Here is a 22,267-nt window from a genome sequence, read left to right as displayed (position 1 = left end):
TGGGATGAATTCCTCCATCTTGGCATTTGTTTAGGTCTCTGTCTTCTTCTGTGCATTAAGAGAGCCTGTTTTCTGTTCCTCAGAGTAATGGTTTTATTAAGAAATGATAATATATATTGTCCAGAGCCTGGCACTTCAGTACAGATTTCTGGTGTATGCTGTATGCACTCTGCTGCTGTGTTTTGGCTGCTCTCTCAGGTCAGTCTTCTGCAGTTTCTCCTTGCCTGCAGTGAGGAGTGTTTGGACTTTGCCTAGCATGTGGAGAGTTTTAACTAGGTGTGCTTTGGTCTGTTTGTTCAAAAAGGCCAGATCCTATATTCAATAGAGCTGAAGCTTCACAGCACTGTATGGTCAATAGATTTGGTGCATGCAGGGGGGTTTGTGCTGGTCTTCTGGCAGAGGGACCTGTTGCCACTGTCTCAGGCACACTTCCCCTAGTAAAAAAAGCATCTGCAGAGTGCAGGTGGGTGGGGCTTGGCATAAGTGGCTCAAGCCTCCAGACTGAGCACTGTGCTGCTCACAGTAGTCCTTCTGTGCTGATGGGCAGGGGATAAAAATGACATCAGCCTGCTCTCTCGTTCCCAAAGAGGGGAGTTTGCACTTACTGCTGTCCAGCAAGCCCTCACAAAAGAGTGATCAATCTCCCCTTGTGGGTCCTAGGTGTCCTTGAGATCCCTGCTTCCACCCTGTGTCTGGGCCATCTGCCCGCCTGGTGCGGCAGTGCTCCTGTATTTCATCTCAGGCACGCTGGCTGAGTTTCAAAACTCTAAATTTTAGGGACCTGGTATGGAATGGATCCACACTGATCCTCTGGGGGAGGGTCTTACTGCACTGTGGCTGGTGGCAGTTTGTCCCAGAAGTACAGTCTCACAAACACACAGGGGCTTGGAGTTTATGGTAAAGCACAGCAAAAAGCCTGCATTCAGATTAGCTATCCTCAGCAGGGGTCTCTGCTCCTATGCTAATGAATGGGGTAGGGCAATGGTGCCTCACCAGTTCTTTTGTCCCCTGAGAGGCAGTGCCACCTCTCCCAAATGCACTCCAAGAAGGGGAACTATCTCTCGCAGTGTGACCCAGGGGAACCTCAAACCACATTGTCTGCTCCTGGGCCTCTGGTTTCATTCTCCATAGGAGCACCTCTATGCCCACCAGGCTCTCTACACCCTCCACAGCACAGACTTCTAAAACTTCAGTCTTTGAGCTGAGTAAGTATAAACTTATGATAATCAGCCCCTCTCATTTTCCCAGTCAATGGTTCGGGTGAAGTGTTTTTCTTGTGCAATTCCCTGTGCAGTGCTCATGTGCATGCTCTCTCTCTCTCTCTCTCTCTCTCTTGCTCCCTCACCTCTCTCCATGATCAAGACTCCCTCCCCTCCACAGCATCTGCCTGTGATTCTTTTCTCCCCCAAATCATGTCTCTGAAGCTCCTACCTTCCGCAATGTAGCCTCTTTTCTCCCTATTTTTGTGCAGTTTGTTCTCCTAGTTCTCAGATTGATTTCTTGGGTGTTCAGAATGATTTGATATTTATCTGTGTTCGAGGGATGAGGCAAGCAGACGGTCCCCCTACTACTCTGCCATCTTAACTCCACATCTCCATTTATTTAGATCTTTACTTTCTCCCAGCAATATCATACAGTTTTCAATGTATGAGTCTTACACTTCTTTTGTTGATATCATTCATAAGTACTTTATCTAGCATGTTATTATTATTAACAAAATGTGTTTGTTGTGCCTCTTTTAGTTTCTTTATTGCTAGTACAGGGAAATACAACTGATTTTGTATATTGATCATAAATTCTGCAACTTTGCTGAATTTGTGCATTGCTTCTAGTTTTTGTGGACTCCTTAGAATGTTCCACACACAGAATCATGCCATTTGGAAATAAAGACAGTTTTACTTTTTCTCTCCAATCTGAATACATTTTCTTTTTCTTGCCTGATTGTAATGGCTAGACTCTACCACAATGATCAAAAAAAAAAAGGTGGCAAGGATAGATATCTTTGCTTTGGTTCCGATCTTAGAAGGAAAGCTTTTAGTTTTTCACTATTAAGTATAATGTTAGCTGTAGGGTTTTGTAGATGATCTTTATTAGTTTCCTTTTTTTCTCTCAATTTATTGAGAGTTTTTATTAAAATAGGTGTTAGGTTTTGTCAAGTGCTTCTTTGTCTATTGAAATGATCAATAGATCATTGGCTTTATCCTTTTTTAATACAGTGTATTACACTAAATGATTTTTGGATTTTAAATCATCCTTGCATCTAATGTGCTTTTGAGATCCTTGGATATGAAGATTAGTGTTTTCTATTAATTTTGGGATATTTTTGGCTTCTCTTTCTTGATTTTTTTTACCTCTCTTTTCTCTCCTTTCTTTCAGTGACTTCTTTAATGCATATGCTGTGTGCCTGATGTTGTTCCACATTCCCGGAGGATCATTTATTTTCATTTTTTTCTTTCTGTTCTTCAGATTGGCCACTCTCTATTGATCTATCTCCAAGTTCACTGATTCTTTCTTCTGCCAGCTCAGATCTGCTGTTAAACTCCCGTGGTAAATTTTAAAATTTCAGTTATTGTTCTTTCTAACCCCAGAATTTCCATTTGTTTAAAATTCGTTTTCTATTTATTGATATTCTCTAATTATTGTCAGCATTCTTTCTAGGATTATTTAAAGTTTCCTTTATTTATTTTGGCATGTTTATAATAGATGATTTGAAGTCTTTGCAAGTTCTAACACGTGGGCCCCCACCCAGTTTCCATTGACCACATTTCTTCCTGTGTATGGGTTATATTTCCCTATTTCTTTACATGTCTTTAATTTTTCTGTTGAAAATTTGATGTTTGAAAATTTGGATTCTGAATTCAGAACCCATCTCAGGGGGTTGTTGTTACTTTTGTTTGTTATTTGTTTAGTGACTTACCTGGACTAATTCTATAGAGATTCATCTATAGTGTGCAGTTGCTTAAGTCTCTGTCATTTAAAAAAATATTCCTGGGGTGCCTGTGTGATTCAGTCGGTTGAGCATCTGATTTCGGTTCAGGTCATGATCTCACAGTTCATGAGTGCAAGCCCCACATCAGGTTCTGTGCTGACAGCTTAGAGCTTGAAGTCTGCTTCAGATTCTGGGTCTCCCTCTCTCTCTGCCCCTCTCCCACTCACACTCTGTTTATGTCTCTCAAAAATAAATAAACATTTAAAAAATATTCTTGCTTTTGCTTTAAAGCCAGCTTCCTAGGAGTCACCTGTGGATTAGTACCATTTAGTGAGCAGCCAATGATTGGTCAGAAGTTGCACTTAAACACTTTGAGCTAGTAAGATTTTCATTCTTTGCTGATGCATCGATGTATGCTTTAGGGACTGTAATCAAAGTTTATGCAGTCTATAAGACTGCCCCAACTTTTACTTTCTGAGTAAACAGGACTCATGTTAATTAAACAAGCTATGAGTAGACAGGGTTCTCTCTGATTTCTGGTGAACATGTGTGTGACCCTGAGCAAGCCTACTAGCTTTCAAACCACTAGGGATATGTAAAAGGTTTCCAATGACCACTATGCCTCTCTCATTTTTAGCTGGTCTTGTTAGTACATTGCTTGCCTCAGACAGCGGGCAAGACCTCACTCTATCTGTGAGGCGTGGGGCTCAAACCCATAAACCATGAGATCATGACCTGAGCCAAGATCAAGAGTCACACTTAACTGACTGAGACACTCAGGTGCCCTGCACTGCCCTACTGTTTTGGAAAAAACTCCTGGGCATGAGTTTCCCCATGTTCCAAAAATCAAATCAACCCCCTCTAAACGCAAGGTCCTTATGGCCTACACCACTCTTACAGAACGACTACATCATAGAGCATAGAGCATAGAGCATGGAGGGAATGAAAACAGCCCTAAACCAAGCCCTTAAAAATAGGGTGGGCCAACTGTTCCTACCAAGGTTCAGTAGTTTTTCTTGAATAAACACTATCTGTTGTATATCCTTTCAATTTATAGACTTCCCAAGGGGTTGGGACAATGTTGTCTAGTTTGTGACCTCTTTTTGGTGAGATAATTCACCGAACTTCTCACTTAGCCATTCCAGAAGTCCCACTCTATTAAGCAATGCAGTTCTTTTTAAGGTGCTAAAAACACCAAATTTATATGCCAAAACTAAGCACATACTTTATAACCTCTTTCTAAAACCCCCCACAGATATGATAATAAAGAAGCCCCAATAGAATGAATGTTTAACAGTACTGAGGATGAAAAAGGACCCCTCAGTGGGCCAGAAATTTTGACAGTACTTACGAGGTAGAAATCTGATAGGACCATGTTGACATATAAACCAGAGCTGAAAACAGAAACTACAATTACGATGCTTTGAAAAAGAAAGAACAGACAACACATAGAAGTTACAATTCATCTTCTTGGCAGGAACTGTGAAAACACCTTGGGTAGTGGATTGAATTTTTATGTTCCTTCCTAAATTATTTTACTGAAATCCTAATGGCCCATGTGATAGTACAGGAAATAGGGCTTTGGGCAGGTGATTGGTCATGAGAGCAGAGCTCTAATGAGTGAGATTCATATCTTTATGAAAGATACCCCACAGTGCTCCCTTCTCCCTTTTGCCATGTGAGCACACAATGAGAAGACAGCCATCTATGACCCAAGAAGAGGGTTCTCACCAGACACCAAAAACTGCTGGGGTCTTCTTGATATTGGACTTCCAGCCTCCAGAACTGTGAGAAATAAATTTCTGTTGTTTATAAGCCACCCAGTCTAAAGCAGCCTAAACTAAGGTTTATAAGCCACCCAGTCTAAAGCAGCCTAAACTAAGATACTTTGTTAAATCCTGATTCTACTCCGTGGGAGAAATATCATTTCCCCTAGTCCTCTAGGGTCCCTGGTTTTGCCTTCTGAAATAAATTTTCCTTATCTATTATCCTCCAGGCCACATTTAAAGTTGGCATTGGAAAGTGGGTCTCTTTGGAGGTTGTACAATTTTCACAGCCTGCTTTCTAATGATGCAAGTTTGGGGGCCTGGTGGTTGTTTTATAGATTGAAAAATTACAGGCATTTTCAGGCCAGGCTTGTGGTTTTGTTGAGAATACAATTCCATCAAAATTTAGGAAGCTTTCAGTCTATTTACTACCAGTTGGTTCCATGTCAAAATCTCTTCTGGTCTCAGTTCTTAAGCCTGCCAACTCCCTTATTTATTCACTTCTATGCTTAGCACATTTCCCTGTTATTTTAATGGTGGCTATTTTAAGGTCACATAAAACAATAGGCTAAATTAGGAAGGCAATACCTCTACTTTGATCTTTGTTACAAGGTCACTACTGTCCAGATGAAAAGTCTTAATGAGAAGCTTTTGAAAGGGCATTGACCAAAGGCTCTGCTTAGTGGGGGCATAGTTGCAGTTGACTCTCCCAACTTTGAGGGCCAAAATTATTATACTTTATATTAATTTTAATTGTAAGCCACAGTCACAGGATGTGACTCCCTTAGCTTCCATTTCTACCTGTAAACAGGTTCATTATATATAGATACAGATATAGATAGATAGATAGATGATAGATAGATAGATAGATAGATATAGATATAGATATAGATATCTTGTGTGATATATCTCTCATGGTATCTAGCTAAAAGCAACAAGGACCAACCAACATAAAAACACATCTTTTTTTTGGATCACTTCTTTTAGAGAGCTATGGGCATAGCAGGCACATGGTCTGTTTTCCAAGTTATCAGAAGTAACAGCTTCACTAAATATTATGCCATGACATTACAAAGGTCACCAGCTTTCTCGCCTTCAATCTGTTTCCTTGTGTCCAAAAACTGACTGTTTAATGGATTTCACATTTTAGGTTTTTGTTATGGCAGTAGCCTACTGGTAGCAATTTTTATATTGCTTAACATCTAGGATAAGCTGCTGTTAATTTAAAAAAAGGACAAAAATAAAGTGACTCAAACGTAACAGTCCAGGGTAAGGCATCTCTCCTCCATGAGGTCATCCAGAGACCCAGGCACCATAATTCCTTAGGGAGGTGTCCCATCTATGTGGTGGGATAGTGTTAGCTAACACCCCACTGTGATCCAGCTTACAGGAAGAGAAAAGAGAAAAATGGTTGGCAAGTATTTTCATTTTTAAAAAAGGCTTGAATGGATATTTCACACTTCTTCTCATATTTCCTTAACCTGACATTGTTCACATGGCCAAATCTACCTGTGGGGTAGACAGGGAAATGACAGTTAACTCCAGTTAGGTAGTCATGGGCACAGCTAAAACTTGGGGATTCCATTACTAAAAGGAATAAGAGTAGGACGGTGCTGGGAAACAGTCTCTGTCCTGCTGGGGGTAAGGAGGGAGATTACCACTCAATATCATCATGTACTGTTGAATTTTTTTCTTTTTTCCTTGGGACATACAAAGCAGAGGTTTGTTTCTAAAACAGTAACGATTTCGGGCCAGACACACTCTGTAAGTTTTTGACCTTGGAAAAGGAAACAGCACAGAGGCAGAATTTTTTTTCATCTTGGCATCCAAGATTCTGATTCAAAATATAGAAGGGCGCCTGGGTGGCTCAGCTGGTTAAGTGTCTGACTTGGGCTCGAGTTATGATCTTGTGGTTCATGAGTTCGAGCCCCATGTCAGGCTTTGTGCTGACAGCTCAGAGCCTGGAGCCTACTTCAGATTCAGTGTCTCCCTTTCCCTTTGTTCCTCCCCCACTCATACTCTTTCTCTCTTTCTCTCTTTTTCTCAAAAATAGAGATTAAAAAAAAATTAAACATGGGGCGCCTGGTGGCTCAGTCGGTTAAGCATCCAACTTCTGCTTAGGTCATGATCTTGTGGTTTGTGAGTTCAAGCCCGCGCCGGGCTCTGTGCTGACAGCTCAGGGCCTGGAGCCTCCTTCGGATTCTGTGTCTCCCTCTTTCTCTGCCCCTCCTCTGCTCATGCTCTGTCACTTTCTGTCTCAAAAATAAATAAAACATTAAAAAAAATTTTTTTAATTAAACAAGAAAACCCCTAAAAATATAGAAATAGGGGTGCCTGGGAGGTTTGGTCGGTTGAGCATCCAACTCTTGGTTTTGGCTCAGGTCACAATGTCATGGTTCGTGGGTTCGAGCCCTTTGTTGGGCTCCACATTGACAGTGCAGGGTTACTAAGGATTCTCTTTCATCTTTCTCTGCCTCTTCCCAGCTTGTGATTTCTCTCTCTCTAAAAATAAATAAAATTGGGGCGCCTGGGTGGCGCAGTTGGTTAAGCGTCCGACTTCAGCCAGGTCACGATCTCGCGGTCCGTGAGTTCGAGCCCCGCGTCAGGCTCTGGGCTGATGGCTCAGAGCCTGGAGCCTGTTTCTGATTCTGTGTCTCCCTCTCTCTCTGCCCCTCCCCCGTTCATGCTCTGTCTCTCTCTGTCCCAAAAATAAAATAAACGTTAAAAAAAAAAAAAAATTTAAAATAAATAAATAAACTTAAAAAAGAATTCAAAACAAAATATAGAAATAATTGCTCATTAAGAAATACACCAAAACTTTGGGCACCTCAGTGGCTCAGTTGGTTAAGCGTCTGACTTCAGCTCAGGTCATGATCTCATGGTCCATGAGTTCGAACCCCACGTCAGGCTCTGTGCTGACAGCTTGGAGCCTGGAGCCTGCTTCGGATTCTGTGTCTCCCTCTCTCTGACCCTCCCCTGTTCATGCTCTGTCTCTCTCTGTCTCAAATATAAATAAACATTAAAAAAAATTTTTTAAAGAAATACACCAAAACTCTATAGACAGTTACACATAAAAAGCTCCAGTGTTGGAGTACCTGGGTGGTTCAATTGGTTAAGTGTCTGACTTTGGCTCAGGTCATGATCTCACGGTTTGTGAGTTCAAGTCCGGCGTCGGGCTTTGTGCTGACAGTTTAGAGCCTGGAGCCTGTTTCAGATTCTGTGTCTCCCTTTCTCTCTGCCCCTCTCCCACTTGCACTCTCTCTCTCTCTCAAAAACAAACATTAAAAAGAATTTTTTTAAAGCTCCAGTGTTATAAACTCATAAAATCACATAATATTAGAGCTAAAATTTATAAAAAGACCCTTTGCTCTTTATACATAAGTAAACTCAGACTCAAAGAAGTAAAATAAATGGCCCCAAATCAGAAAGGCAGTTACAGATCAAAGATTAGAATCAAATTCTACTGAATCATTGGATATATACCAACTGAGAAATTTTTTGAAGCATAAATTTCACTGTAATTTTTAAAACAGTATGCCAATTAAGAAAAAACCGCACAATTATTCACAGATAATGTACTTAGAAAGTAATTCTCAATTATATGACAAATGATAAAAATACACATTTAAGAAATATAACATGAATTAAGTTATACTTTTAATACTAAATTTGTTTATTAGGTAATAATATATACACAAGCTGAAATCTGACCCAACTGGCCAAATTACTTTTGAATTCTTTCACTATTATTTTTATTTCAAAATATATTTATTCACCCCAAACAATAACATAAACAAAATATGAGGTCAATTTTCCCATGTTTTGAAGGGTATAAGTTGACAAAGTATACATGGTAGTTTGTGGGTTTTAAAACTAGGTCTCCTATTTTCTGTTCCAGGGTTTTGATGGCTTCCTGTCTCACATTTAGGGTTTGAGTTTATTTTTGTATATAGTGTAACTAAGTGGTCTAGTGTCATTCTTCTGTATGTTGCTGTCCAGTTCTCCCAGCACCATTTGCTAAAGAGATGGTCTTTTTTTCCATTGGATACTCTTGCCTGCTTTGTCAAAGATTAGTTGGCCATACATTTGTGGGCCCAATTCTGGGTTCTCTATCCTATTCCATTGGTCTCTGTGTTTGTCTTTGTGCCAATACCATACTGTCTTGATGATTACAGCTTTGTAGTAGAGGCTAAAGTCTGAGATTGTGATTCCTCCTGCTTTGGTTTTCTTTTTCAACATTACTTTGGTTATTCAGGGTCTTTTGTGGTCCTATACAAACTTTAGGATTATTTGTTCTAGCTTTGAGAAGAATACTGGTGCAATTTTTATTGGGATTGCATTGAATTTAGATTGCTTTGGGTAACTGGTGTAGTCACTCTGAAAAACAGTGTGGAGGTTCCTCAAAAAATTAAAAATAGAACTATCCTACACCTAGCAATAGCACTACTAGGAATTTATCCAAAGGATACAGGAGTGCTGATTCATACGGGCACATGTACCCCAATGTTTATAGCAGCACTTTCAACAATAGCTAAGTTATGGAGAGAGCCTAAATGTTCATCAACTGATGAATGGATAAAGAAGATGTGGTTTATATATACAATGGAATACTACTTGGGAATGAGAAAGAATGAAATCATGCCATTTGCAGCAACATGGATGGAACTGGAGGGTATTATGCTAAGTGAAATAAGTCAATCAGAGAAAGATAGATACTCATACATGGAACTTGAGAAACTTAACAGAAGACCATGGGGGAAGGGAAGGGAAAAAAATAGTTACAAACAAGGAGGTAGAGAGGCAAACCATAAGAGACTCTTAAATACAGAGAACAAACTGAGGGTTGATTGGGGTGGGGGAGAGCGGAAATGGGTGATGGGCATTGAGGAGGGCACTTGTTGGGATGAGCACTGGGGTTGTATGTAAGCGATGAATCATGGGAATCTATCCCCCAAACCATGAGCACACTGTATACACTGTATGTTAGCCAACTTGACAATAAATTATATTAAATAAATAATAAATAAATAATAAGTAAATAAATAAATAAAACCTAGGTCTCTTCCAAAAGTAAGCTGTTTTTTTTAATGAGAACTCAACTCATAAAATCAAGAAGCACATCAGATGTAAACAAATAGCACAATTAAAATTAATTTATTTATTCATACAAACCCAAGTCAGATTTAAAGTCACTTACAAGATTACCTAAAATATATGTTACATTGAATGTAAGTAAGGAATTTATTTTAAGTTTTATTAATTCAACAAATATTGGCTGAGCATTTCCTTTAGGGGTTATACTTCCAAATATAATGTAAAAGAAGAGAAATTATTCAAGTGGATGTAATATACTCACTAAAACAAATAAGTCATCAGTTAGAAGGTATTATTGGTAGTGTTATGGGTTAGGTCTATAATACTTATTTAAAAGAGGGTATGGTGGGAAACTAGAATTTAAAGGTTTCATTGTAAGTAGATATCTCAAAAAATTAAACATAAAAATGTTCCAAAGTCTAAAGCAGTGGTTCTCAACCAGGTATGACTTGGTAATATCTGGAAACATTTTGGGTTGTCACAACTGGGGAGGTGCTAGTGGTCTACAGTGGGTAGAGAACAGGGATATTGTGAAACATCTGACATTGCACAGAACAAACCTCCATAACAAAGAAATAGTTGACCAAAAATGTCAATAGTGCCAAGGCTGAGAAACCCAGGTCTGAAGTGATTTAAGTGATTTAATGTGATTTAATAAGCACTAATTTCTTCTCTGAAAGACATGATGACATACAGGTGTATTTTCATAAATATGAGAAATGATATAGAAAGAACAAAGATTATACACTTTACATGAAACTGTGACATCACTACATGTTTATAATTATAAAAATATTAATGGCAGGATGCCTGGGTGGCTCAGTTGGTTGGGCATCTGACTCTTGATTTTAGCTCAGGTCATGATCTCATGGTTCGTGAGATTGAGCCCTACATCACTGGGGCTCTGCGCTGATGGTGCGGAGCCTGCTTGGGGTTCTCTCTCTCTCTCTCTCTCTCTCTCTCTCTCTCTCTCTGCCCTTGCCCCACTAGCACAGGTGCGCTCTCTCTCTCAAAAATAAATAAACATTAAAAACATATTAATGGCAAATTCTTGTGAATAGCATTATACTGACCTTTCTTACACAAGCAGTGATTTTTACCTTCTTGTGATTTTTACAGTGGAGATATTTCCTTCATTTTTTTCAACTAATATTTAGTGAACATCTATTTTCTAGATGTTCTATGTAAGGTGCTTATAATAAAAGTTCATATAACAGTTTTACTGGGGAAAGAGGCATGTAAACAAAAAATTACAATCCATATGACAAGGGTTATTATAGAGTAATAAATAAGCTACAGTGTGGTAAAACAGAAGAGGGAGTGAGAACTTATGTGATTGTGGGGGTGGGGGTTGGGCATCTTGGGTAAGAGAAGAATATCAAAGACAACTCCCCAGAGGAACAAATGCCTGATCTAAATATTTATATCAGAAGACAGGAGGGACTTCTATGAATGTCATGTTAAGTAAAGAACTTCTTGGGGCACCTGGGTAGCTCAGTCAGTTAAGCGTCAGACTCTCCATTTTGGTTCAGGTCATGATCTCGCAGTTCGTGAGATTGAGCCCACAGTGTGGCTCTGTGCTGATGGCACGGAGGCTGCCTGGGATTCTCTCTCTCTCCCTCTCTCTCTGCCCCTGCCCTGCTTGCAAGGGTTTTCTCTCTCTCTCTCTCTCTCCCTCCCTCCCTCCCTCCCTCCCTCAAAAATAAACTCAAAAACAAAAACAAAAAGAACTTCTATCAATTACAGGCTTACCAGTCATCTTAATGAAGGCTTTAGGCAAAGTAACATCATAAGAAGGTTATGATTTTATAAAAATCACTCTGAGCACAGTTGGAGGGTGGCCAGGAAGGAGAAAGAGATACTAATTAGGACTCAGATTCAAGGTGATAAGAATCTGGAACAAGGCAGTCATCCAACGGGGGCAAGGGAAGGAGGAGATAGATGGATGAAGAGATGTTAAGAAGAATCAGTAGAACCAAAGTCAGGAGTGGTAGTCAAAAGTAGAACCACAGTCAGAGCATGATAATGTAAGAAAATTGCCTTTAGTGCTAAAAAATTGAGACTAGCCCCTGCTGGGGGATGCTTTGAGATTAGGCCAAATGAACATGTAAATATTTATTATATAAAAACTGTCATCATTTAGTATATACATAACAATAAAAATTTAAACTAATAATTTAACTTTTCTTAATTTTATCTTAATAAAACTGATTACAGAATACTTTAAAATACTGGTGCCAAACTTCAGGGTCCCATCCGACATGTTATGGAGCTTAGAAGTCACCACTACTGTCCTCACAATTAACTAACCTGAAAATCCACAACTCTTCTTGGATCCTTCAAAGAACTGTGGTAACAGGGCAAGCTGCTGCCCCTAGAGCTGGAGAAACAGACAGATACAGAGAATCACAGCTCACCAGGAGCAGAAGCCAGCAGCTGGAGCTAACTTCAGTAGAAATACTTTAAGTTGTAGACCAGCTTGAGAGTTAAAAGCTACAAGGGGGTCCTGTCTTTGGAGGTTGGGGGTGCCCACATTCTTGGGTTTTACTTCCAGGGTCTCTACCAGGTTCTTACTGCAAAGATCAGAGAAAAATCCCCTCCTGCTTCTGGTAGGGGGAATGGTAAAGTGACCATTTTGGAATATACCCGGAGTTCTTTCGCTTCTTCCTAACAAGGCCTGCCCTCTAGGGAAACTACTTCACTAATGGACTGGGGTTTTACTAAAGCCTAAACTACCTGGGAGAAGGGACATACTCAACTCAGTCTCACTAAAAGGCTGCCATCTAGCTATCAGAATGTAAAACACTTCCCCTCCTCTCCCACTTTACCACATCAATAGGGTTCTGGTGTAATAACTGTGATTGCAGCTAAAAGAACTGCAAGCTTCAGATCCTATTAAGGAGTCTCTAGGAAAACCTAGAGAACAATTAACAAGGACACACAGGACATTTTAGCCTCTAACACCATAGCCACAGCAAACAGTAAATATAGCCTAATTCCTAGCCAGATAAACATAAAACCTCACACTAAACACCCATATAATCTCAGTTCCTTTTACCATATCTTGCTTTCAAAAAAAATAATACAAAGCATGCTAAAAGGCAAGAAAAAAAAAACTAAGACTAAAGCAAGCATGAGAGCCAGATTCAGATATGGCAGAGATTTTGGAATGATCAGACCAGAAATTTAGAATGATCAATATGCTAAGAGATCAAATAAAAAAGTGGATAACACACAGACTAGATGGGTCACATAAGCAGAGAGATGGAAGTTCTAAGAAAAACTCACAAGGAAATGCTAGAAACTGAAAACACTGTAACAGAAACGAAGAATGCCTTTGATGGGTTTACCAACAGACTAAACACAGCTAAGGAAAGAATCAGTGAGCTTGAAGAAAGATCAATAGAAAATTCCAAAACTGAAAGGCAAAGAGAAAACAGCAACAACAATGTAAAAGAACAGAAGAACTATGGGACAGTTATAAATGATAGAACATGTGTGCAATGGAATTACCAGAAGGAGAACAAAGATGAAGGAATAGAAGAAATATTTAAAGGAATAATGCCAGATTTTCAAAATTAATGACAGACACCAAACCACTGATCTAGGAAGCTTAGAGAACACAATCAGGGCATATACCATAACATGTACACCTACACATACCATATATGAAATGCAGAAAATCACAGAGAGAGTCTTGAAACAAGCCAAGGGAACAAGATAGAATTCTATTTGACCTCTCTTCAGAAAACATGCAAGCAAAAAGAGGGTGGAGTGAAATATTTGAAGGGTTGAAGAATAAAAACCACTAACCTAGAATTCTGCATACAGTGAAATTACCCTTCAAAAATGAAGGAAAACTAGAGACTTTCTAAGGCACACGAATAATGAGAAAATTTGTCTCCAGTAGACCTGCCTTGCAAGAAATGATAAAAGAAGTTCTTCTGAGAGAAGGAAAATGATAATAGGTCAGAAATTTGGATCTACATAAAGAAGGGAAAAGCATTAGAGAAGGAATAAGTGAAAACAAAATAATATTTTATTTTTCTTATTCTTAATTGACTTAACAGAAAACGGTTTAAAATAATAATAGCAAGAATGCATTCAGTTTTATAGCATATGGGTAAATGAAATGAACTGGCAGCAAAGTGATAAAGGACAGGAGAGAGGAAGTAGACATGCTTTGTTATAAAGCACCTGCACTACCCATGAAGTGGGACAGAGTTACTTGAAAGCAGGCTTTTATTAGTTGTAAATGTGTATTGCAAATTCTACAGCAACCTATAATAAAATTTATAAAGTAAGTATAATTGACATGCTAAGAGAGGAGCGAAAATGGAATCATGTAAAATGCTCAATTAAAACCAAGAGAAGGGGCGCCTAGGTGGCTCAGTCGGTTAAGCATCTGACTTCACCTCAGGTCATGATCTTGCGGTTCATAAGTTCCAGCCCCGCATCAGGCTCTGTGCTGACAGCTCAGAGCCTGGATCCTGCTTCAGATTTTGTGTCTCCCTCTCTCTCTGCCTCTCCCCTGCTTGTGCTCTGTCTTTCAAAAATAAATAAAATATTAAAAAAAAAAACAAGAGAAGGCAGAAAAAAGAGAGAAACACTGAAAAGAGAAGAGAAGAAAAGAAAAAAAGAAAAGAAAAGAAAAGAAAACAAGTGCAATGCATAGAAAACAGTTAGTTACAAATTTCACAGCCACTATGGGGTGTGGAGCAGGGTACAAATAGATAAAACCACAGGGTTCCAATGCTGTAACACGTACTCAAACCACTGCTTTAGAAGAATAGTTTTTCTGATGCCTCCTGATGCTTTCCTCCTTTACAATGTGTAACTCTTCAAGAATCAGGAATAGCAATTCCTACCTTGAAAATACTATCTGGGACTGTGTGAAAGTAGAAGTTCAATGCTTCTAATCCGGTAATCCAAGTCATAGTCTTTGGAGCTTCTGAGTCCTGAGGCCTACATCTGGTGAAGTTTCATTCTCCCTGGTCATTTCTGACACCTTCTCCTTTCTCTCTGGGGAAGAGGACAGGAGGGTGTATGTCTGGGCTCTCGCTGATGTAAGTGTAACTTGAGTTAATAAGAGGGATTTTACCTTTTAAAGCTCTTCTCTTTTACCCTAACAGTTCATCTCAAAGAGTGACCTGTGGAACATCTATATCAGTATCACCGAGGATGTCTGTTAAAGAGGGAGATTCATGGGTTCTGCCCAAGAGCTACTGAATCAGACTCTCAGAGAGTGAGCCTAGGAATCTGCACTGCTGGCAAATGTCACAAGTGAGCCTTATGCACACTGAAGTCTACATCTGAGAACCACTGCTTTAATATATGGCTCCTTTAGAGAGTTGGGGATAGGAATAAGGTTTGGAAGTCACTTCACTTTATGTTTTGGGCCAATTTATTACTAGGAATATTTGCCCCTAACCACTTGCTGAACATGTCTGCTGACCAAATAGAGTAAATGCTCAAAGAATATTTATTGAAAGATTACTTGAGAAGCATAACATGATACTTTCTTAAGTTCTGTGATGAGCAAAACATTTTAATTCTTCTAACCTAGATAGATAGATGCCCTAATGCAGGCCATCAAAAAAATAATAACTTGAGCTTCCATATCAGTTAAATTTGGTCTAGAGAATTCCTGCAAAAGAAAAATAAATGGTTGAAAACATAAGTAGCTATGGAAAATGTAAATCTAAAATAAACTAAGAATTGTAATAAGGATTTAAAAAAATGAGCAGATACGTCAACAAACCATACATGTTGAGGCACTTATAAGGATGGCCTAAGAGGTTGGGGAATTGGCAGAAGGGTACAGCAGCTAGGGTAAAACAAAAGAGAAAAAAGATAAGCAGGCAGAGAACATAAAGGCCTGCTCATCAAACCCTTCCAAGAACCAGAAAACCAAAATCCACAAAAAGGATTTTCGGAAACAAAAAATCAAGCAGTAAGACAGAAGATAAGAGAAACGGGACTTTTACTGGGTTCTTCAAGTACTGAGTCCATGGGGCACACATACACTACATTATACTTCTATACCATTTTGTAAAGGCATTGGTAACCTCTAACGTTAGTATCCAGTCAAAATTATATAATCCCATCAGCATCTGCAAGAAAGAAGGACCTGGCTTGATTTTCAGTTCTTTATTTTTAGTTCTTTCTTACATTCCCAACGTGGGGAAATGGAGCTTGGAAAAACTCAGCTTGGGAAAACTTGGGAGACTGAGCTAGAGACTATTCTTCCATTGTTCTTTGTGCAAGAAGAGATAAGGAGTGAATAGAAGCAATAAATGATCATTCCCTAGAAGCTTTCCTTTTCAGGAGACTGCCACTTAGAGGGCAGGCGAGGTGATCGCTCCTACTGTCAATTTGTTAGCAGGTGTGTGTGTGTGTGTGTGTGTGTGTGTGTGTGTGTGTGTGTGGCGTGTGCATGCTTTGCATGTGTGCAACTGCATATGTGCATGAGTGTGTATGTTACAGGGACATGAATGGTACTGCACAACGTTCAGTCTGACTTACCTTGCATCTAGCAGCAGCAGATTATACACCCACATGAGTACTGTCACTCTGAAAATGGGATAGAGAGTTAGGTTCTCAGCAGAGGAGAAAAAAACACAGAAAGAGAGAGAACACAACTGCGTGCACACACATGCACACACATACACTGAAATTCTCCAAACTTGTGGGTCAGAGCAGCTGGGAGGGAGTCAGTCTTCCTCCCTTCCTGCTCTCTCTTTGCTGAACAGCCAAATGAGAGACTGAACTCTAACAAGGAAGAAAGAACTGCCAATAGTCACTGAAAACTCACTCTGGATGTTGTAGGAAGATACAGTCTTTTTCAAAGACACAGCTGAAGCAGCAGACTTAAAATTTGTAAAAGATGGTGTAGCTGCACAAAAATAAGAGAAATAAGGAAAGCTGTGAAGTGATCATCAGCAAAGTCCTCTAGAGTTAATCTGTGATAGAAGGTTAACAAAGAAGTTCTGTAAGCAGAAAGGAAAAATTACCTGTAAATAACTTTTTTTCCAGTTCTTCTTGAATTTTAAGAAGAATCCTCTCCTGTTCTAAGGCTTCTATGTACTTGGAGTAGCACCAGGTTGGCTAGAAAGACGGCTTTCAAAGTTAATTTTGGGAATGTTTGTCCCAGGAAATAAACTGAAGGTAAGATGGCCTATATAAGCCTCTTCATTTAAACCTTTTGTTGAAGTATAACAAACTTCAATAACAGATCATTGAATAGGACAATTCAATGATGTGTCTAGAACTATATGAGTTATAACTATTTCTCAGTGAATCAATGTTGCAAAGGCTTTATGGAGTTCTTTACAGCTATTCACGCACCTATATATATATATTTAATTTGATTATGAATTTAGGTGCTCAAGAGAGATCCAAGTTTTTTTGAGGGGGGTAGTTTTGCATTTGTATTAATTACAATTCTTAAATGTGCAAAATCTATCAGAAACAAATGCACATACAGAGAATCCACACTTGCAAAATGGCACAGTATTATCACTGTACCAATTGCTAGAGTAATTCAACATGTATCTCTTCAGTAGCAACAACAATAATAATTTACATTTAGGAAATGCCTTTGGTTTCCAAAAGCTTTTTAGTTTCTTACGAAACTCTTGAGATATATGACAGGAGATTGTCATCATAACCATTCCTTTTTCTCACACTTTCTCCTTTTAACAGACAAGGAAACAGGCTCAAAGCAAATTCTGGGATTTTTTTTCAGGCTCCCAGGTAACACTGACTTGTAAATGACATTGAAAATTAGAAGCTTGTTATCTCTAGTTCCACATTTCACCCTTTTTTATACCACGTTTCTGAAATTTAATGCTAGTCATTTGCTAATAAATGTTTTTCCCAATGGCATTATTACATATCATACACTTTAGAGGTTACCTTTTTCAATATATGGTGTCACAAAATTGACATCCCCCTTGTCTCAATAATAGCTTTATAGTCTATCAGTTATCTTTATTGAGCGGCTGAATTTATTTGACATTCTTAAATGCCAAAAAGATTGTTTCTTGAGCTAGAATCCTCTTAAGATGCAAACACAAGTCATTAAAAATGGACATGACTTATGAAATTTCAGGGACGTGATATTAATTTACAAGTTAAATGTAAATATAAACATAAAAATTGTAAATGTATTCATTGATGGTCATGTACCGGCCAATTTTATGAGCACTTCAAAGAATTAAGAAATTTGAGATTAAGGCTTTGACATTTTTCTTTCTTTTTTTTAAACCCAAGAATATGTCAACCAAGTGTATTCTGTCTTGTTCCCTATCTGCCTTATTCTCTTTTTCAATAAGCTAGTCATTTCAACTGCTGCCACTTAAATCTTCTTCATGTGTATAAAAAAGTATTTTCTTTTATTATATTGTCCAGGATCAGCTGAAATTTTAATAGTCTCTGAAGGCTCAAGGGAATTCCCTTCCAATCTCTCCTAGAATAATTTTACCCTCATTTTCAAACAAGCACAACTCTACTACTGGACAATAACTGAGTTACTGCATTCTACTATCCAATGTTTTAAAGAAGTGGTATCTGTAACACCCGTACAGCTTACCTGTCGACCATATGCTTGCAGGCTGAAAACTGGGTCACTGGGTAAAGCAGCTGTTTTGATAGCAGATCCTGAAGAACTTGCATATTGTTTGCTTCCATCCTGTAATTATATTAAGTTATTAAAAAAAAGGGGGGGTAAAACTCTACTAGTATAAACTTACAGCTAAGGAGTCATAACATTAGATGAAAAAATATCTTGTAATGAGTACCACACTCGAGGTCGCATCAAGTCAGTGTTACTAATTTGACATCATTTATGAACTCTTTACATTTATTTCCTACTAATATAAAAATATTTAAAAATGAGTGATAAATTATGAAGTGGAATGTAAAAATTGCCACCCAATTCTGGCATCTAGGAAAAACCACTGTAAACCTTTTCATAAACATCCATCCAAGCTTCTCACTAGGGAAAGACATAGATATAACCTGTAATTTTAGTATTTATATTTTATTACATAAATTTCATACAAATGGAATCACACTATATGTGCTTTTTTGAAATCTGCTTTTTCATGCAAATTGTTGTGAAAATATTTCTAGTGGAAATGTAAAGGGGAGGGTCTTAGTGTCATTCACCAGTATGCCTACAATTCAATATATAGTATACACCTGAATATGTGGATAATGAAATGTATAAAATGCATCATCAATGAATTAACTGTTCTAAGCACTCAAATCTTGAGTGATAAAAAAATCAACTATATCATCACTTCAACAGGTAAATAATAGTCTAGTAAAGGTATGTATCACAGATAATTTAATCAATGCCTGCTACTGGGAACTTAAGCTATTCGATTTTTTTTTTATGATTATAAATGATGCTAGTTGATGACAGAACTCTCCAAGAAATCCAGTCATGAATCAGAGGAAAACTATAACATAGGCACCCAAAATTAATTAAATATTCCTATATAAACATTTGTATACATAAAATAATACACCAAATCATAAATGCAGAAACTTGGGCCAAAAATAGACCAAAAATATAAAAAGTAAAATGAGTTTACTGAACTTAAAAGAAGACTGAAGAAAAAAAGACAAAAATCTCTGAAAAATGAAGCTATAAGGTACCCAAGGGAGAAAAAATTTGATTGAATAGAGAGATCGGTAGGGGATTTATACACATATTATTTATATACACTTTCTGATCCATACACATGCATACACATGGTACATAATATGTATATGTATCATATATATGTATCAAAAAGTTTAAATATACACATATATACACACATATGATATGCATATAAATCTGCCCCCCCCCCCCCCAAAAAAAAAACCACTTAGCAAAGACATAAGCCTACAGACTCAGGAATCTGAGCAATCCTCAAACAGAATAAGTACAAAGAAATCCACACGAGACATATCATAATCAAATTCTGAAAGCCAAAGACAAAGAAAAAATCTTGAAGGCAGTAAGTAAGAAACAATACCTTACCTATAGGGAAAGGACAGAAGAAAATAATAAATCTTGGAATATCAGGAAGGAAGAAAAATGGGAACAGCAGAAGTATGGGTTAATATAATAGCCTTTTCCTCCCTCCTTGAGTTTCCTAATTTATGTTTGATGGTTGAAGCAAAAATTATAAAATGTCAGAGTTTTCATTTTCTGTTTTATTCTTATGATGGCTTTATATGGATATCATCTGCCATTTTTTGCTCACTTTGAAATGCCTTATATTTTCCTCAACCATCAATAATACCGATGTGGTTCTCAGTATATGCTGAGGAAATATTTAAAATAACTATAAACAAGAGAGGGAAAAAGACTTAAAGTGGGGGGGGGTGGTTAGTTTCTAGACTCTAGTCAAACTGGGAAAATGTTAACACCAATAGACTGGGAAAAGTTATGTATCTATAATGTAGTATCTAAAGCAACCACTAAAATATCTAAACAAAGATACACCAAAATACAATTCTAAGAAATATACAAGTAATCCACAAGAATGCAAGACAAAGGAAACAGAAAAAAATGAAAAATAGAGGGAACAATCAAAACAAGAAATAAAATGGCAGGCATATTAAAAACCATAATAAAGACAAAGAGACTAAACACACCAAATAAAAGACAGAAATTGGCAGAATAGATTTAAAAAACACCACCGTGACCCAACTATATGCTGTTTATAGGAAACTTAATTGAAATATAATGATATAGAAAGTAAAGGAATGAAAAAAGATACACCATACAAACATCAGAACAGAGCAAGTTGGTTTTGCAGCTTTGGAGAAGTTTGGCAGTTTTTTGAGAACCTCCACAGTCCTCTACATTGTTTATGACACCACATATATGTATAAAACACGATCTTTAAAAAGAGCTGGAAGAATATATCCCAAGTTTAATGGTTGCTCTTTGGGATGGGGAGGGTTATGGAACTCAGAGCTGGGGTTAAGAGAGTTTGCTCTTTCTGCAGTATTTACTCTTTCTACAATATTTTAATGAGGGGAAAAAAAAATGAGGCAAAATGTTAGCAGTGTTTGTCATCATATTACTTTTGTATTTTTTGATACCTTCTAAATTTCTTTTAAAAAAATAGAATAGGTATAAGCTTGCAAGTAAATAAAATACATTAGTCATGAGCAGTTAGCCTTTTTCAATTCAAAGAAAGTAGATCAATATAAAGAGACAGATGAATGGGTGAATAAATGGACAGATTGACAGACAAATAGGCAGGCTGGGCAATTTATAATTCATATTTATAAATTTTGTGGTCAATGTATCAGTTTGTTATTGTAATATTGAAAATGCTTTCCCATGAGTACATAACATTTTTTTCATTCATTCATTTTTGTTTTCGTTCCTGATTTACTCAGTAAACACTGCTTAATAATTGAGCCTGTACTGGACACTGGTCTAAGCGCTATGATACACAGATGCACAAGACAAATACTATCCTTGGGAATCTCAGTCCAGTGAGAATGACAGATGCAAAAACTTATTCATGAGACAATATAAAGCATTCTCCAAGAGAGGTAGGAATGTTACTACAGTGGATGTGAACTGCTTGCGCGACCTAAGAGGGTCAAGAAAGCTTTCACATGGAAGAGGTGACATTTGAGATGTATTTTGAGAAATTCAAAACAAAGTCTGAAACCTCTGGCTAAAGGCTTAAAAGCCACTAAAATCTGTATTCTATAATGTCTCTGTATTTTCCCCAGCCTGAATTCTTCTGCAAATTCATACACACCACATACCTTTTAAAAGTCTGACTCAACTCAAAATGAGTCTTGTCTTACCTTTGCAAATTTCTCGTCTTCTGTGACTGCCAATTTTTTTTTCTTATTATATTCTTGTCTTCTCTCTAAAACACTCATAATTTTTTCATCAGTTAAGTTTTTCCTAAACTCGCAAAACTGAGGCCAAAATTTAAATAGAACCCCAAAAATTGTCATCTGTATAAAAAACAAAGTATGTCTCAGATTACAATTTTACACAAATGTACCAATTTAAACTCTAATTCACCATAATAATGGATTAACTATTCTATCTTTAATATACAGCGTGTTTCCTCCAACTTACTGTCTCCAGACATCTTGGCATAGTTTAGCTCAGCACATGCTTATCATCAATGTTTTTTACTACCAATGAGAAGTCTTTCTTTAAAAATAAAACCATATACTTAAAAGTTACTTTATTCTTTATGTTTCCCTAACCAATTGATTGTATTAATAAAGAATCCATTAGGTCTTTTTAAATAAGAAATTTATGTTTTCTTTTAAAACATACACTAGTTGATCTGCCACACACTCTGCTGTTTTATGCAAGTATTCCAAATATTCAGTCCATCAAGAGGAACGCCTCTGTGCCCCCTTTTTCTTTCTTTTAGAGAAAGGAAATACCTCTGGAAAAGCTCTTAAACAAAGCCGCAGATCTAAAAAT

At 37.6% G+C, this 22,267-nt stretch overlaps 1 protein-coding gene across 14 annotated transcripts in view; it reads right to left on the bottom strand.

Annotated features, from left to right (window-relative positions):
* RGS22 (regulator of G protein signaling 22) overlaps positions 1-22,267 on the bottom strand; it is a 177,600-nt gene that overhangs the window by 26,804 nt on the left and 128,529 nt on the right. For 9 of the 14 annotated variants that reach the window (XM_086696058.1, XM_086696046.1, XM_086696053.1 and 6 more), the window contains 6 exons: positions 21,625-21,780; positions 18,383-18,481; positions 16,803-16,896; positions 16,604-16,684; positions 16,315-16,362; positions 15,365-15,436 (listed from right to left, as the gene is read on the bottom strand). In XM_086696058.1, the coding sequence (XP_086552184.1) occupies positions 16,358-16,362; positions 16,604-16,684; positions 16,803-16,896; positions 18,383-18,481; positions 21,625-21,780 (435 nt within the window). In that variant the 3' untranslated portion in view covers positions 15,365-15,436; positions 16,315-16,357. Of the gene's footprint in view, positions 1-4,165; positions 4,324-6,968; positions 7,198-11,506; positions 12,170-15,364; positions 15,437-16,314; positions 16,363-16,603; positions 16,685-16,802; positions 16,909-18,382; positions 18,482-21,624; positions 21,781-22,267 lie in introns of those variants that run through there. The other 5 variants (XM_086696048.1, XM_086696047.1, XM_086696050.1 and 2 more) reach the window with 5 other exon arrangements.

This window comes from Puma concolor, chromosome F2 (assembly GCF_028749965.1).
Source record: "Puma concolor isolate L17-30 chromosome F2, mPumCon1.1.hap2, whole genome shotgun sequence".
Classification (NCBI taxonomy): Eukaryota; Metazoa; Chordata; class Mammalia; order Carnivora; family Felidae; genus Puma; species Puma concolor.
This window is presented reverse-complemented; position numbering and strand designations above follow the sequence as displayed.